Genomic DNA, 18,113 nt, shown 5'->3' with positions numbered 1-18,113 from the left:
ACGACGAAAAGTATCTACGCTCCGACCGACTCGGGAATTTCATGTGCCATGTCTTGCTCATATACCATTCGAATTCTGTGGATTTTTTGCTCATTACGCCCGGAGTTGGACCCTTGAGATGGTGAGGGTGACGAAAAAGATGTCTACAGTTTGGCATAACATAAAGTAAATAGAGATTTTCCATTCATCTATGATTCTGTATGTAAACGGTCCTCTCGACTTATAATATCCGTCTAGATTCCAGCGTGAATCTCTATGAGCGCTTTCTCCAGTGCTCCCATAGCTCAGCGGAATTATCTCCACAATTCCGCCTCAGCCGAGGCCAGAGCTATCGGTTATGGAGGGGCAACTCCTTGCAATGCAAAACATACTTAGCACGTCGAGTTCACGACCAGTCCACCTGGACAGTAACGGGCTTCTTTCCGTGACCACTACTTCCACACCGATACACTATTCCACACACACAGGTTCACTTACACACTTACCAAGTCAGAGCATGTAAAGACGCCCGGAAAAAAGACCGATGTACACCGTACATGGCGTTAACAGGGATATATGCAGCTAAGTTAGTCCAAAGTCACTATGGCCACAGAATGGACCGTGCTAGATCTGCGCCATTAATCTACAATACCGTCGACAGTGTTTACTGCAACTGCGCTCGGCGCGAGTCTGGGACCGAGTCGGGTGCGACCGTTGCTGGCTGGCCAGTCGGTTCAATGATCCTTTGGTGGATGGGGGCGAGTGATTGTTTCATCTTTCTACTATTACAGTAGTTTAGTTAAGTTATTAACTGTAGTTCAGTTACATGTAGCATGTTACTGTCAACTTGACTCGATTCCGATTTAGAAACCAATGATGTATATATGGATGTATTTGCTTCTTCGAGAATGGATTCGTTGGCGGTTGAGAGTCGATCATGGAAGATCGACCTTGGCGACGACTTTTGTATGGAGGTTCAGGCTGCGCATCATGGCGATGCGAGAGCTTGGAAGGATTTGATTTGATCGTTTGGTGTCAGTGCGAGCCTTGCGCATTGGTGCATGTACATGTGTTACATGTAAGGCTGTAAGTTAATGCCAGTTCAGTATCAAGGACTTACAATTTGCATATAGAATGGATAGAGGGCGTGAAGACTGGGTGTAACGGCCCAGGTATGACATGCATGTTCCGATGGATACTTGCTTGAGTGCCTTTTTATGTTTGACAGGGTACTGTTGTGCTTGTGTTGCTGGGAGACAGCAGTAGAGTATAGAGTATAGAGGCCATAGGAAAGAAATGAATCCATGCTGGATTGTATTGTACATTGCTAATCTACTGCATACTTACGCCATACCTTAAGCGGCACTTTGTGTATCCAGTAAGCTGGTGGCGTGGGTATATGTCCCAAATGGAGTGTGCAGTGTTGTGCTGCATACCACTGTGCTCATACGCAAGGCACAACGTACTGTAACCCTCAAAAAGACAAAGACAAATACAAAGACAAAGGCAAATACAAAGACAAAGACAAAGACCAAAACAAAAACCACACAATCTGATCTACGCCGGCGAAGTCTGCTCCTATCCAATCCCAAGAGTGTACATGTACATCCACTCCTTCTAGAGGAGAGTGTACGTCCACTGCTTCAAGTCCATACATAAGTTACCGTGATAATACAGCTAATGCACTCTCGAGCCCAGCCCCGTCAATCACATCAGAATCTAACTACTCTCGCGCGCGTTCTGTGGATTTCACAGAACCGAAACAGGGCTAAAATAGCTCCATTTTTGTGTCGGCTTTTCTCCGGGGCTTCTGATATCACTGTCCAATTATCATACTATAGTACAGCTATGGTGTATTGTAACTTACATCAGCCTCTCGGGAAATGTCGCAATTCATGTCCCGTTATCATCAAGCGCCGACTTATTTGAATGATTTATTTGTTCGATGCTTAGAGTCGCGGATTCGCAGATTCCTGCGGAATACTAATTATATCCTCGGTACATTGAATGTTTAGCGCTGGATCATCCCGTCTTCGCGCCACTGGGTTACAGTACTTCCACGATGTTCCCGTGGACTGTTCCTACAGGTTCCTGGGTACATGTAGGTCCGAACACACAGCAGCCTTGCAATTGGCAGCATTCACCCTGTCCGATCCGACCATATGCCCACTCTAAACTTTGATCGTCCACGCAGGGACTCGATTGTCCAGTTAGGTATGTTTTGGCGCCTGTGCGGACTTTGCTTTCCGACGCATACTGCACAATCTAATGTTGCATTCGATGTCGCCTGATTATTTCGCTCTACTCGGCAAAGTGGATAACTAGATTAGAAACCAATAGGTCTAATTATTCATAGTCATCATTAACGTTATCTACAGACATAAGTTAGCGATGATAGCTAGTCCGTGTACTTATCACCTCATACTTATCCGCCCGCGGCCGAGTCCGACATAATTTCCACTCTTAACTTATCTGCAGTCTGATTCCGCGTTTCAGCTTGACATCTGGTTGGACGATTCAGCGCCATTTACATGTAGTGTCGGAATATCATCTCACGAATTACCGGTACTGTATATGTTCCATTTTCCGTCTTACAGTACCTCGTCTCGGAGACTCGGCGCTGATCATCCGTGGCGTGGCTGTCACCCTACTGTCTCCTGCAGAAGCGGTCTTACAATAATCTAATCATCTCATGTATCATGACGGCCATGACGACGGTGGATGCTACGAAATGTATTATATTGGCTATCTAAATGAATTAGTGCCTTTCTCTCTTTGATCCCCTGCCGAATGCCGTGTCGTCTCGTTGATCGTTGAGGTCATCCGCGGATTCTGGTACATGTACCCACGCCGTCCGTGTCATCCATGTGGACCTGAATGACGCACGCACAGGGAGAGAAAGCCAGAGCCAGAGCCGCAGGATATGGCTCCGAGTATAGGTATTCATCGCCAATGAAATGTACTGGGCTACATATCCCATAGCAGGAAACCCTGGCTTCGAGTTATAGGTTATAGTAGACCGTTCCATGCACCTAACTAAGTAACTTACTCCTAGTTACCGTGCGGATCGGGCCATAGTCAAGGGCCACCCGCAGACCAGGGACCGGATATGGAGCACCATACTATACATACTACTAGTCTGTAGTAATATATCAATATCCTTACCAGATGTAATCCTCTGAATGGAAACGCTTTCTTCACAAATACCGGTCGGATATCCGGATAAACATACCACCCCCAAGCACTGGCCACTTCGGAGAATTTCTGGCATTACCCCTGCCTGATGCTGTAGATTTATATTACTTTACTGTAATAACTTACGCCTAGGCACTGTTTGCTAGTTACTAGTTACTCATCGTATCGTCTAGCCATGTTGTCAGTGTTTCATGGCTTGTAATCTAACATTACCCATCTCTCCATGTACACAGTCCTCCGTCCAGCCTCTGCAAGTTGAGATCCAAGGCCGAGACTAGACTATTATCGCTACAGTAGTTACCTCCCATCCCTGGATATTGGTTGCACGGATGATACACGGACCAGCAATCATCCGCGAAGCGCGGTTACGAAGTAACGTTTTGAGGACTCGGCGCTCTGTTGACTAGCGCTAGATTCAGGGATGTCCCTGTGGCATTCCCTTCTGGGGATGGGTTAGTCACCTGTGGGTGGTTAGTGTACTTTGTGTACTCTGTACAGTGCTGCATAATACGGGAGGTCGGCATTGTGTCCGAGCTTGTTGTTTCTTCATGGCCTTGGACCTGCATTTTGGGGTTGGTCTGGGGATAATCAGGGCGCTTTTGGTTTGGCTTTTAGTGTGGGCGGATTTGAACTGAATGTTTTGGTTGGAATGACTGGAACTGTCTTGCTTCGCGTAACCTGATGTCTTGTCTGTGTTTGATGGTGAACCGTGTTTAGGGATAGCGTTGCACGATGCTTCAATAATTCGACTAAGACATGTCTTGTTTAGTTGCCTGAACATCGGTGTTGGGGTGGATTGAATGGATAGCTTGCCGGTGATCTTGGTCATGGTGTGGTATATTGGTATATTGGTACGGTATATTGTGGCTGGAAGTCTATGTAGTCAATTGACATATTACAAACAGGCACCTCATGTTGGTGCAGCTTATTTTCCCCTAAGCATAATGTATGTGCCACCCGATGATCAACCCACGTAGCGTGGCTGATCCTCGCAGTGTTTCATTTGTCGCTCGACCATCCTTGACTCATCTCGGGTCACCTGCAGCCCTCTTAGATTCGCTCTAGTGTCCTAGTTCGACTAGCGCCGTTGTCGAGTCTGGGGGAATTCTGCAAACGAGATGTCCGTGCGACTGAAACGGACAAAAGCCTCGGAAGAGAAACATTTCCCACGGAAAATAAAATTGGGACCACCCTGCGCACCCTGGGGCGCATTCGGACAGCCCGGACAAAGAAACGTTTGTCCCATTGCCGTGTGTCGGCGAGATTGATCCGCATTGTCAGACATGGATCGTCGTGGTAACCCCAGATCCGACGGTGGTCGGCTGGAACTCCAATGGCTGGAGTGTACCCAAACTCAAAACGGCGTGGCGCAACGTGCGTGGTCGAACGGAAATGGCATTCTAGAAAGATATGCCAGATTCCGGGGTTGTCAACCCGAAAATCTGGGGCAAAAAGAAAAAAGGAATTTCCCAATTCCCACCTGTTGGGACGCCACTCTGGACGAAACGTGGCCTGCACTTAGGAACCGGAGGATATCCCTTACGGGCACGCCCACTTGACTGGACGGAATTGGGGGGCAATCCCCCACACGAACCCATTTTTGACTCTCCCCCACAAAAATGGCGCATGGTCCTGTCCTGTATGGAGCCGACGACTCAGCCCCAGAAATGAGAAGTCCATGCAGTAGACCAATGAATATCAAACCAGGCCCGAGCTCGACTTGTTGTCACGAGGTCTGCTGACATATATGATTTCATACCACCGGGCATGTTACATGTACGGTTATTACCGGACTGGTCCTCGGGCCCGCTCCGATATCAGCCCATGTGTATTGTAATGCCATACAACCCGATGCACTATAGTCAGGATACTCAGGCCACATACTAGTCGTTACAAGGCAATGATAAACAGGCACTGCCCGTGCGTGTGTATAAGATTCACTCTACGCTGCATTCGGTATCACCCTAGGTAATCGTGGCCATCTCATTGGTCACTAACTCCGTGTCCTGGCCCCACTATGGTATCGGTACCGTCCCATGCGGCGTCTGGCCCATCGCCCTGAGGCCGTTGCCTCGCAGGTACCCCCGGTGTATCTCAGACCGTGGTATTGGGCTAGCATCGCCACTCGGACCTCCTGATGGGTACTTCCCCAGTACTTTCCCTTACTACTGCCCACTTACCAGGTACCTACTCTACAGCTTCGGAGGCAATCTCGCAACTCTCTCTCCTTCATCCTTCCTCATCTTTACTTTCCATCGTCTCTCGTCTGTCGTCGTTGCTGGCTTATCATTGTCTATCAGTCCTGTTATCTCCGGCTTACCGCAACAACAGCAGGCTGTAACAATTCCCTCAATGGGTGCGCGAGTTTGATCGTTCCAGATTCACTCTAACTGAGACGACTTGATGTGAGTGATCTATTCGGGCTCTGCTGCTGCGCAACTATCACCCTGGACTGGTTCGCTGATGCGTTCGACCTCAAGACGTCAACGCTAGCCTCCATCCCGCGATACCGGCCGCAGGTCCACTTATCCTGTCAAGATACCCTCGGACAAGGAATACGATAGACCTGTAAATTTGCTTCTTCTGCTTCTTTATTTGGTGAGTTCCGTTCAGCGAAGGTTCATCATAACCTGGCTCGGTACCTTGGCTGCCTTGGACGCATCATACGAGACACATGCTGACTTGATGTCATTTGGTACAGATTCACTTCATTGTATAAACTTGCCCGCCCGTACGCGACCTCTACGATACACGACATCTCTTTTTAGCAATCCCCGCAGCAATCTGCTCACTAGTCAGTCATTCTGGTTTGTGAGGAGCTTCGGAAATTCTATAATGCTATTGGATGCTATGGTCGGACAAGCAGACCATAGTCCCAAAGTGGCCGATCTCGCCAGTATCAACGAAATTCCGGGAAATATGCCTGGTGAGTGAGGCTGAGACCTTTTCCCGCATGGAATTCTTACTCGTATCTGTAGCTCCGAAGGACTCAAAGAAGGAGGTCAACGGTCAAACGGCCAATGGCATTCCACCCCCCAAAACTGACAAGCCGAGGCCCCACGTCTGCACCACCTGCGGTCGCTCATTTGCGCGATTGGAGCATCTCAAGCGCCATGAGCGCTCGCACACCAAGGAGAAGCCGTTCGAGTGTCCAGACTGCGCAAGATGCTTTGCCCGCCGCGATCTCCTCCTGCGACACCAGCAGAAGTTGCACATGACCACCACGCCGTCGTCTCGTCCCAGAAATGGTCGTCGCGAGAGCACAGGTGCTGCGCCCGGTGCCAACCGAGTCCGCAAAAATTCAATTGCCAATAACTCATCCGCCTCCATGCGCCCACGGGCCAACACCATAAGTCACATTGATGGGGCAGCATTAGGTATTCCCGGTGCTGGTAACCCGTCATCCGCACCCCATTCAGGCCACTCTTATCACCCCAGCCTCAGTTCTTCAATTGGCTCAAGCATGGATTATAGGGGATTCAGCTCTGGACACCCTCCGGTGAACGGCCTCTCCAAGATCGAGACTTCCGGGCTTCCCATGGACATGTCTGGTACCCTTCGGACTGCTCCGGTATACGGAAGCTTCGACGCGGGCATCGATGGTATGCTCATGGGTCATGGTAGCACCATCAACCCAGCACAATTACATTTCGCAGGCTCCCCACATGGTTTCAATGATTCCCCCTCATCTCCCTTTGGTCACTATGCCAACGGTATGCCTGCCCCGGCGGACAACATGATGGACGAGGAGATGAACTTTGACTGGATGAACGGGTTTGACGCGGGAATGGTAATGGGCAATGGTAATGACTCGGTCATCGACGAGTCCTCGCCATCAGCCATGAGCACGGGTAGCCAGAGCGGAATCAGCGAGGCCATGCTCGATGGTCCGAACCGTATTCCCATCTCGAATGGCTGGCACAATCCGTTCCCCGCGCACGCCAACCAGTTCGCCCTCGATTTTTCTCCGACGACGTTGAACGAATTAGGGATCCCACCAGAGACCATATCACCCAAGTCTTTATTGGCCCAGAACCCTTTTGCTGAGACGTATGCCACCCCTCCATCTATGACCTCGGTCGGCCAACCCTTCGTGGGTGGACATTCGCAGAGTATGTTTCCATCCTCTCTGGCAACAAACGGAGAATCTCCTAATCCTCTCAACGTTCCTTTCCCGAATAGTGCCCTTCGAAATCAACATTCCCCAGTCTCAACGGATACATTTACAGACTCCACACGACAGGCTCTATTAGCGAGCATGTCGACCCCCACTGGCTTCAATCATCGCAAGTATTCCCAGCCCGCATCTGGTCTTCTAAACAGTCGCGAGCTGTTTCGCTCCTCGACTGGCTTCAACACTTCCGGTCAACTACCCAGCACCTCGGACTTGCAACGCTACATCTCGGCCTACATAACCTATTTCCATCCCCATATCCCGTTTCTCCATATCCCGACCCTGAACTTCCAAGCTCCCGAGTATACGAACAACCTACGCACGCCGAGTGGGCATCTTAACCTCAGCTCAACCGGCGTCGCGGGAGGCGGAGGCTGCCTAATTCTCTCTATGGCTGCAATCGGTGCCTTGTATGAATATGACACCGCTGCCTCCAAGGATCTCTTTGAAGCCGCGAAAAAGATGATCCAGCTGTATCTCGAAGAACGGCGAAAGGCCGACATGTCTGCAGCACTCAATCGGTCGAATTCCTCGCGCGATAACTCGGTTCACAACACCCCTCTCTGGCTGGTCCAAGCCATGCTCTTGAATGTTATTTATGGCCACACTTGCGGCGATAAGACGTCTGCAGACATTGCTAGTACGCATTGTGCTGCATTGGTCAGCCTCGCACGTGCAGCCGAATTGACGCATCACCTGGATCCTAAGAATTTGCCGCAAGATCATCTCACTGCGCCAACAAGCGGAAGCGATTCTCGGAATGACACGGACAACTGGATGTCTCCCTCGTTCAATCAACCGAAAGAGCGAAGAGACTGGCTGAACTGGAAGGTCGTTGAGGAACGCAAGCGTACCCTTTATGCCATCTTCGTTCTTTCCAGCTTCCTCGTCTCTGCGTACAACCATGCCCCTGCACTCACCAACTCAGAAATTCGCCTTGATCTCCCTTGCGAAGAGGATATATGGGCGGCCGAGTCACCCCAGGCGTGGAAAAAGATGGGCGGCCAAACTGCCTCACAGAAGGCATCGTCGTTCTCGGCTGCTCTGACATCTCTCCTGACTGCCAGTCAAAGGGAACAGAGTCAGTCATCAAATCTGTTCTTCGGTGGTCAAGACGATCTGTCCAATTCCGAAAACCGACCAAGTACCTTTGGTTGTCTGGTGCTCATCTATTCTCTACATAACTACATCTGGGAAACTCGCCAAAGGCACATGGGCCGACAATGGACCGCCCAGGAGACGGATGCTATGCAAGCACATATCGAGCCAGCTCTACGGGCTTGGCAAGCAGCATGGGCCAGTAACCCAGTGCACAGCCTCGAGCGCCCGAATCCCTTCGGTGCCGGGCCACTATCCGCCGATAGCATCCCTCTCCTGGATCTAGCCTATGTGCGCTTATTCGTGAACCTAGGCCGATGCAAGGAAGCATTCTGGCAGCGAGATTGGAACGGCATGGCGGATGAACTTGCACGTGGCACTGAGATATTTCAACACCCAGACGCAACAATGAATGATGTTGTCGACCCATCTCTCACAGCCCACATCGATACCCGACGAGACTCAATTGCCGATCTCGGTGTCTCCGACCTAGCCATCTCCAATACTCCAACGCAAGACCAACCACTGCAGTCATTACAGAACATGTACAAAACCGGCCAAACAAAGCGAGAAAAGCACCTGCGCAAAGCAGCCTTCTACGCTGCGGATTCAATATCAATGTCCGACCGTCTAGGGAATACCTTTGCCGAATTCTCGTCGAGAGAGCTCCCCATCCAGTGCGCCATGTGTGCCTTTGATTGCGCACAGGTACTGGCAGAGTGGATCACAACCGTTCAAGAACGTGTCGGTCCATACCTCGGTATTCTAGGCCGCGATGATACAGATCTTACCCAAGTCCCGGGTGTCATGTTACTAGAAGACGAGGATTGCAAGCTGGTCGATAAGATCAAGGAGATTCTGAGCAGTATTGAGAACAAGATGCAGCGCCAGGTTCAAGGCAGCAATTCCATGTCTGCGTTGAGTGTTATGCAGCGCTTACCCAGTGCCGTGGAGGGGGGATACGGTTGTAAGATATTGATTGCGACGGCTAGTCTCTTGGATAGAGCTGCTGTCTGGCCAGGTGAGTTACCAACTTCCATGTCTACTCCACTATCTATCATTTAACTAACATGCTATCTCTGTTCAGTGACGAAATTAATGGCCCGCTCTCTGGAAGCCCAGGCCATGCGCATGAAGGAGCGTACCGAGAACTCCATTCTGATGACCACTTAATGACCCGCCCTTGTTTGAATGTCCAATATCTTGATTTCGCCATTTATTTTCGATTATCCATTTTCTTACTTCCCATGTGTCAACTTGCTTTTGTTTTTTATCTCCCCCTTTTTTTCTTATATTTGCGGCGTGTATCATGAATAAAGAATCAATGGCATCTTCTCACTAACTCTTCATCGATTGAAATGTGTACATCTCTTCGACCTTCAGTCTTGCATATCCACGTGCTGCGTACTGTAGTACCGCTTTGGCTTTGATACCTTGGTTTGAATTACATCCTATTTGTATCTTAAATTGATTGGCTGCCCATGTCATGTCATGTCCATGTTCATGCCACCATCTTGCATTATTTTCCCTTATCTTACTCCTCGCTCACTCCTCTAATGCTTTCGCTTACAGGTGCAAGAGATCAAAGGAGCATAGTTTAGGGGATCTGGAACTGGGATCTCGAGACTTCTGATCTGGAAAGACGACGGAAGAATAGATAGTAATTGACGAGAATCTTCATAATACATGCATTCAAAAACATTGCGTCCAGATATCTAACGCGTACTCGTCTGAATAGTTTATAGATCTGCTGAGATAACCATATCTGACGTAATATTTCCCCTCCGTTGCTAGGCAATCAACACTCCACACGCGTTAAGTGGTGGTTTTTCGCGTTGCACCTCAGCTGTGGCAGACGCATTTCTGTCTACCACATATCACATGGAAGGCCACCTATTGCGCAAGAAATGAATGAAGTCCCTCAAGGCACGCCCCGAGTCGTCTCATTGCAGTATCCGACTGCCGCGGCACCCAGAACAACCAAGTCCGCCGAGCTTCAAATCCAATCCCGATGCCCTATCCGCGGCCAGTCTCCCCGGTTTCTCTCGAAAAGTGCCCACCGCCATCCGATATAGATCCCGACGATCTGCTCGGCTCAGACGATGAACTGGACGATGCTGGCCGAGATGCGAGGCGCCGAAGAGTTGAGAAATTGGCCGAGTCTTATCTTCAGGGGAAGCCGCTGTTTATTCTCTCCGCGTCACTGAGAGGCCCTTTGGAGGATGGATGGGTTAATCCATGGCGGAAGAGACGAGTGCGCGCTGGCGGCGCACCTGCTCCGAGGGCCTCGTTGAGCCGACCGACCAGCGTCCCGGAGAAGGTGGTGCAGGAGACTGACTTGCGCACTCGAAGGCATTCCGAGAGACTGCCAAGTGAGACGAGTCGTCCGGAGATCCCTGCCACGTCATGGAACTCGCCTGCTGGAAGCTCCATGCGAGTTGGGGAGCGCTCTTCGACTTCAAGATCAAGACGAACACACTCTGTGCCTGTGCAGCGGCTACAGCACAGTGAACGGAGCGAGAGATTACCTCGTTCCCCACTCAAAGTCAAGGAGCCGCCTTCTTTGGCAGCGAATGAAGAATCGTTCGCTCCCTCTGGGACTGCAGACTGGTTGAAAAAGGATAGAAAGCGCATGGACTTTACCAAGTTTGACCCGCCGAGTTCTCCGACGATACCAGCTGCTTCTCGTCAATTGAAAAATAGAGCCCGTCGACCTGCACCTCGCTCTGTTCAAGTGCAGGTACCGCAAACCCCGGCTTTTGCAACGAAACTCCGCCCTGTTGGGAAGAACACGGTGAAGCCAGCTTCTGTGGACTCTACTTCTACTCGTCATTCATCTCCGGAATGTTCCCGCTCCGCTGGCTCAACTGCGCGGCCAGTACCAACCGTTTCTAACTCGTCGCCTTTCAATAGAAAGATCTCTCCGAGCAAGAACATCTCGCTGGACATGTCTCTTCGTGTTGTTTCCTCCTCCTCTCAGCTGCCACGGTTTGAATATCGCCCGTGGCTTCATGATAAATCTAACCAGCATGAACCGCCGAAATCACCTGCGGACGACGAAAGCATCCTACAGGAAGAGACTGTTTTGTATGACGACACGCCCGAAGACATTCCTAATGACATGCCTCGCAATTCTCCATCTACTAGTCCTACCAAAAATCGGGCAGATATGATTGTCCCCGAAGTACCACAATCTGAAGAAACAGAGGCTCACACTGAGGCCCCTGTTGTCGATAAAGGACTTCCAAAGAAAGATAAAAGCCAAAAGACTTCGTCTAAGGACCTTAGGTTTGCAGATGAAGAAGACGCTGGCACTTCAACATATGAAATTACCGACCACTCTGTGCCTACTGAGCAGAATACCTGTGAGGATCTGCCTTCTGCACAGGCGGTACCAGCGCCATTGGGGATCTCAGATCGTATGACTTCCTTACACTCGACGCTCTTGCCAAAGGAACATAGCGAAATGGAAATGGACACCAATATCGACACGCAGCTTTCAACCCAGGCTGCGCTCCTGCATGCACAGAAGTCTTTCCAGGATGACCTGGAAAGCCCAACATACCACAAAGCAACACCGGCCCAAAAGCGCCGAGCAGGGAACTCTCCAGATGGTGCCACCTACTCGGCCAATATTACCCCATTCTATCGAGCTATGAGCCCGCTCATACCTGACAAAAGCCGGATGCAGGCAATGAGTACTCAATTCATGCTCGACGCAGCCACACCGTATACATTCAGCACGGAGAAAAAGCCGCGTGTATCTCGGCCGGATTCCGGCGGAACACCCAGTGCCAAGAAGAAAAAGACCGCCCATATCGCAGATGCCTCTCCTTCGCCTGGTAATGGCTCTCTCGGGCCCGATAATGATTACCATACTGCCCAATCAAGTCCAGCAGCAGGAAGTCAGCGACCAGCGAGTCAAGAATCGGATCGCCCGCCTACCTTCCGATCAACCGCCCCGAACGCATCATTCCCAATTACCTTTAGCGGGTCAACACCGCCAACAATACAAGATGGCCAAGGTGCCCAGCAAGGAGCGGAAACATTCAACTTAAGCCAAGCCATTGCAGATGCTGGGAGCTGGCTCCAGCAAAGCTTTGATTTTGTGAAAGATACTGGACGATCCAATCAGAGTCTTACATCTGGGGGTCCTCAGCCTACTTTCCATATGGATATCTCTCAATGAGCTTGATTGGGGGCCTGGTCTTAGTTTTCATGTTAATTCTTCACATTTGTTCCTTTCCATCTGCTGTTCCATCTTCATGTACAGTGTGGTATGAGCTGCATTTTGTAGCGAAGGCGTTTTCGTTTCGGGTCTTCATAGATTCTCTTGGCATATTTTCGGTATATTCGATAGAATCACATACTTTATTTGCTTGGTATACTGTTGGACAGATGTAGACAAGCAGAGTTTTCTTCAATTTGGGTACAATGGTTTTAGATATCAATAGACGTTGTTAATTCTGCAACCAATGAGCCAACACCCGTATAGAAGACGTTCCAACTGATCGACATCAGGAACCAAGTGGTCCGAGCGCCAGCGGGGAGAGCTCCGAACCGCATCACTCCCAACTGCACTCAATCAATGGCGAGCCGAGATGGCCTTAACATCAGTAAGGACATGAAACTCCTATAATTTGAATCGCATCTAACAGCTGCACAGTGGAAAGCATTCAACTTCATCGACGTCTCGCCGGTGAAGCTACCAGAGGACAGCGCATCGATCTTCAATGTAAGGCCTCGACCTCCCCTTTCCCACCCCGAACAAGTCTAACAGTTCCGCACTAGAGCGACCTCTCGAGTATATGCTCCGGCTCCGCAAACCTCTTCGTCGGCACCACCGATGGCTTCGTCCACATCGTCTCCTCGGCCTTCCGCGTCGTGCGATCATTTAAAGCTCACGATACCGGCTCCATCACGCATATGAGACAAATCAACGACACTGCTCTACTTGTTACGGTCTCGGAGGACCTATCCAATGAACCAGTACTTAAAGTCTGGGCACTGGATACGGAGAAGAAGGACGGCGGGCCGCGGTGTCTATCCACGGTTTCGGTCCAGAATGCTAGGCGACAGTTCCCGGTGCGCTTGACACTTGCAGCAAGCTAGCGGTATGTGCTAACTATGATAATAGATTTCCGCCTTCGCGGCCGTTGGAGATCTCTCACAGGTGGCAGTCGGATTTGCGAACGGGTCCGTAACGATCATCCGCGGCGACTTGATCCACGATCGTGGTGCGCGCCAGCGAATTGTCTTTGAATCTGAGGAGCCCATTACTGGACTTGAAACACAGATCGGAGCCGTTACTACGCTGTTCATCTCGACCACAAGCCGAATCTTGACATTGGTTATCGCCGGGCGAGGCCAGGGTCAGCCTGCGCGCGTCTTGGAGGATACGGGCTGCGGTCTGGGATGTATGACGCTGGACAAGGAGGCTGGAGATATCCTGATTGCCAGGGAGGATGCTGTTTACACCTACGGTCCGCGTGGTCGTGGTGCGAGCTATGCGTTTGAAAGTCCTAAGACGTCTATCGATGCCTTCCGTGACTACGTGGCTCTGGTTTGTCCGCCCAAGGCCGGTACTAGCAAGTCGGATCCGCTGCGCAAATACACTGCTAGTCCGGCCGAGGAAATCTTTGGAACCACGACTTTCACGCTCCTCGATACTGATCTGAAGTTTATCGCGCATAGTGAAGCGCTGGTGTCGCCCATGAAGCGGATTTTCATAGAATGGGGGAATTTGTTCCTCCTTACAACAGATGGCAAGGTATCTGCTCTGCATGATAATCTGTCATAGCCCTTTTAACATTCTTTTCAGATCTTCCGCTATCGGGAAAAGAGCCTCCAGCAAAAGCTCGAGATTCTTTATGAGCGCAATCTCTACATTCTTGCAATCAACCTTGCGCAAAAGATTGGCATCGATCCTTTGCAACAGAATGCCATCTATCGCAAGTACGGTGACTTCCTGTACCAGCGAGGCGATTATGATACAGCCATGCAGCAATATCTTCGAGCGATTGATAGCACAGAGCCATCTCAAGTTATTCGCAAGGTTTGTAATAACTATGACTTCACATTTTTCTATGACTAACTACATGAAAGTATCTCGACACTCAACGTATTCACAACCTAATTGAGTATCTGGAAGAACTACATGACCATGGCCATGCCACAGTTGATCACACGACACTTCTTTTGAACTGCTATGCGAAGCTCAAAGACACGAGCAAGCTTGACTCGTTTATCAAGGCTCCTGGTGAGCTCAAATTCGATCTTGAGACCGCAATTGCCATGTGTCGACAGGGGGGTTACTACGAGCAAGCAGCATACCTAGCAACGAAACATGGTGAGAATGATATGGTTGTGGATATCTTGATTGAAGACTCCAAGAAATATGCCGAGGCGGTGGAATACATTTGGCGATTGGAGCCCGAAGTAGTATGTTGAAATCAATAATCAAGGGAGATTGAGCTAACACATGACAGGCCTATCACAATTTGATGAAATATGCCAGAGTTCTCCTCGCTCATTGCCCTGAGAGGACAGCAGAGCTATTCAAAGCTTACTATGCTGGCCAGTACAAACCACGCACGGAGGTCGAAACATCATCAGAACCCCAAGCCCAGACAACTAGCACTATGCACAGTCTTGCCGCACTACTTCCTCTGCGGTATATGAATGTTGGCACTGGCAGACGGCCCCAGGCCCAAACAACTGAGAATGCAGAAGCAAATGAAGATCAAGCTGAAGACTCGCTTCCAGATTACGAAGTTCCCAAGCCTCGAACAGCTTTCTCCGCATTTGTGGATCACCCAAAGGAATTCATAGATTTCCTCGAAACATTAGCACAGAAACCAGATCTGACGAATGAAGCCAAAGTGGATCTATTCACCACGTTGTTCGAAATGTACTTGGACACAGCGAAGGGAAAGAAAGACGCCAGCGAGAGACAGGAATGGGAGACAAAAGCGAAGAAGCTTATCGAAGGAAAAGACGTGAGTTCCCCCCTTTTTCCATACAATGTTAAATAGCTAATTTGGCTAGATTCCGATCTCCACCTCAAATGTGCTGCTCCTCTCCGACCTGTCGAACTTCCGAGAAGGATCCACTCTTGTCCGCGAAAAAGAAGGTCTCCGCCTGGATATCTTCCGATCCTTCACATCCGCAAAGGATACCCAAGGCGCTATCAAAGCGTTGAGACGCTATGGTCCAGACGAACCGCAACTCTACGTTGATGCATTGACATACTTTGCCTCAAGCCCGCAAATTCTTGAAGAAGCAGGCGACGAGCTGGACGCAGTGCTACAACGAATCAATCAAGACGGCCTTCTCTCGCCACTGCAGGTGATCCAGGCCCTAAGCAACAACGCAGTCGTAACAATGGGCCGTGTGAAGAAATACCTCAGCGACAACATCGAACGCGAACGCAAAGAGATCACAACCGTAAGTGACTTCCCCTAAACACAAGTCCTTATCCTGTTAAATCAAACTAACATCATACCCAATCTAGAACCGACGCCTAATAACAAGCTACAAAACCGAAACCGCCACCAAACAACAAGAACTAGACCATCTAGCCAACCAACCGGTAGTCTTCCAATCCCGCCGGTGCCAATCCTGCGGTGGAACCCTAGATCTCCCCACCGTCCACTTCCTCTGCAGACACTCCTTCCACGAACGCTGCCTCAACAACGTCGACGACGACGCCCAGTGTCCCGTCTGTGCCCCGACGAATGCTACTCTACGTGCTATACGGCAAAGACAGGTCGATTCTGCTGATCAACATGACCTCTTCAAGGGCGAGTTATCCCGCTCGAGGGACCGGTTTGGTGTTGTGAGTGAGTTCTTCGGGAGGGGTGTTATGCGGCCGCAGAGTACTATGGAGTAGATGTACTTCGTTAGTTTTCGATTGGGCTTGTTATATATACTCTAAATTTAGTGTTTTGCTTGATACCTCGGTCTTTATCAATAGATCAAGTTGTGTTAAAACTGTGAGAAGGTTACTTCTAGCGTTGAATAATGGAGTTACCTAACAGTGACAATTGGAGTGCTGCTCAACGCTTGATACGACGGCCATAGGCATCAATTTCCTACATACTTCTCTCATGTTGCCTTGTCGCCCGGCGCGCGTCAAGTAGAAGTATATTGCTATCGTCGGCTTCCGGAATCGAATATCATCCTACAGCACTACAGAAGGGACTACAGTACACAGGGATGTAGTAGCCTAGGTACTCAATAATTGCTGTGTCCAGTCTTCTGTTTCTAGCATCTAGAACTAGTCCGTAGAAAAAATCAAGTGAGTCCAGACACGCGCATTGGTCACCGAGCACACCACAGACTGGATGACCGTCATTGCAGCGCTCGATGCTCTCGCATGCAAAACTGCATATAAAGCAACCTAAAGAATTACCTCGACTCAACATTCAATCTGGTGACTAGGATCAAAGTGCACTCTACCTGAGTCGTCTCGTTTTGCAAGGTGGTGTGCGGGTGTCAATCTAACAGCGTCGCTAGATCCAATGGCTTTGGCTATCACGGTAAAGTATTAGCTTGGCCATCCCGAGAATCTAGAGTCTGATGGCGCATCAGTACCTCCTTTGGTGGCCTGGCAAGTCCAGAGCCGGCGACATAGTGCTCGGTGAAACAAAGCAACATGAGAATATGAACGGTTACCCGAAGCACATTCGGGTTCCACGAAAATAGTTGGTCAGTTGAGATCTTATACGACCAAGTAAGAAACCAGCATGAAGTGGTTCAGTTAGGAGCATCTTTGTACTCATAACAATCTGAAATGGTTCCCGAGGCGGTTGGAAGAACAGCTGTGGTTTCGTATACGTATCCAGGGTCTTTTGTACTTGTCGGAATGGCAGTGTTGACAGATGAGAAGCTAACAAGAATCACAGTAATCGGCAATACTCCAGACATTGTATAGATCCCACAGGCTTGACGCAATAAGACTCGCGAAGAAGTAGGTTGGTACAATCCGTTCCAATCTCAGGATTGAGAAAGTAGAAGTCAGCCAATGAAATGGACTGTGCTATTGACACGGTACGGTACTGATCTGCTTCCACTACCTGTAGTGAGTTTTGGCGGAGTCCCTCCGCTCGGTTGGTTTGAGCACTCGGGAGCCTTTAGCTAGTCCCATTTCTTTGGTCGGATATAAAAATTTGGAAGATCTTGGAAGGGTGTGATATGCTTTCAAGGTAAGGTGTTGGGCGCGTCGTGATGCGTAGGATGGCGGTATAGGGCTAAAGGGAAGTGGTGTTGGTTGGCACAGTCGCAATGTTCTCGTCTTATATTAGACCAGATGGTCCATCTACTTCAGAATCCAGAGTATGTTCATATCAGTAATGCATTGTATGGATAAATCCCGCTCTGCTCTAGCAATAATGGCGCAAATCAGCAATAACAAATCATATCAACACAGTCAGACAAGTTGATCACGAAGATCAAACGGGGTCATTACATGCAGGAGCAAATATGCACAAAGGATGAAATGAGAAAATACATGAATTTGCGAGAAACAGTGATAATGGTAAAAGGGCCAGAAGCAGAAGCAAGAATGCACAGAAAGACACACGTATCCAATTTCTTCCAATAGTGACTCGCCGGAAGAACAGACTTGTATGTAGGGCTCTCTGCTCTTATTCAAAGAGGACTATTA

The 18,113-nt window shown here is 49.6% G+C and overlaps 3 protein-coding genes across 3 annotated transcripts; all 3 read left to right on the top strand.

Moving 5' to 3' along the window:
- Positions 1 to 6,009: 6,009 nt before the first annotated feature.
- Positions 6,010 to 9,619, top strand: amdX (putative C2H2 transcription factor (AmdX); the record flags this gene model as incomplete). The annotated part of the gene is made up of 3 exons (XM_022628888.1): positions 6,010 to 6,100; positions 6,153 to 9,467; positions 9,534 to 9,619. 3 exons carry the CDS (start codon positions 6,010 to 6,012, stop codon positions 9,617 to 9,619), a joined length of 3,492 nt encoding a protein of 1,163 aa, XP_022491245.1.
- An 838-nt stretch (positions 9,620 to 10,457) lies between these two features.
- Positions 10,458 to 12,635, top strand: PENARI_c004G07819 (uncharacterized protein; the record flags this gene model as incomplete). Its single annotated transcript, XM_022629257.1, has 1 exon — positions 10,458 to 12,635. The coding sequence occupies one exon, from the start codon at positions 10,458 to 10,460 to the stop codon at positions 12,633 to 12,635; it is 2,178 nt and encodes a 725-aa protein (XP_022490869.1).
- Positions 12,636 to 13,047: 412 nt separating this feature from the next.
- Positions 13,048 to 16,337, top strand: PENARI_c004G04812 (tethering complex subunit PEP5; the record flags this gene model as incomplete). Its single annotated transcript, XM_022629106.1, has 9 exons — positions 13,048 to 13,062; positions 13,113 to 13,181; positions 13,238 to 13,531; positions 13,584 to 14,216; positions 14,268 to 14,501; positions 14,552 to 14,887; positions 14,935 to 15,444; positions 15,494 to 15,892; positions 15,960 to 16,337. 9 exons carry the CDS (start codon positions 13,048 to 13,050, stop codon positions 16,335 to 16,337), a joined length of 2,868 nt encoding a protein of 955 aa, XP_022491264.1.
- Between the last annotated feature and the right edge of the window lie 1,776 nt (positions 16,338 to 18,113).

Source organism: Penicillium arizonense (genome assembly GCF_001773325.1).
Source record: "Penicillium arizonense strain CBS 141311 chromosome Unknown PENARI_contig004, whole genome shotgun sequence".
Taxonomy (NCBI): domain Eukaryota; kingdom Fungi; phylum Ascomycota; class Eurotiomycetes; order Eurotiales; family Aspergillaceae; genus Penicillium; species Penicillium arizonense.
The sequence above is the reverse complement of the archived record's forward strand: the minus strand, read 5'-3'. Positions and strand labels throughout refer to the sequence as shown.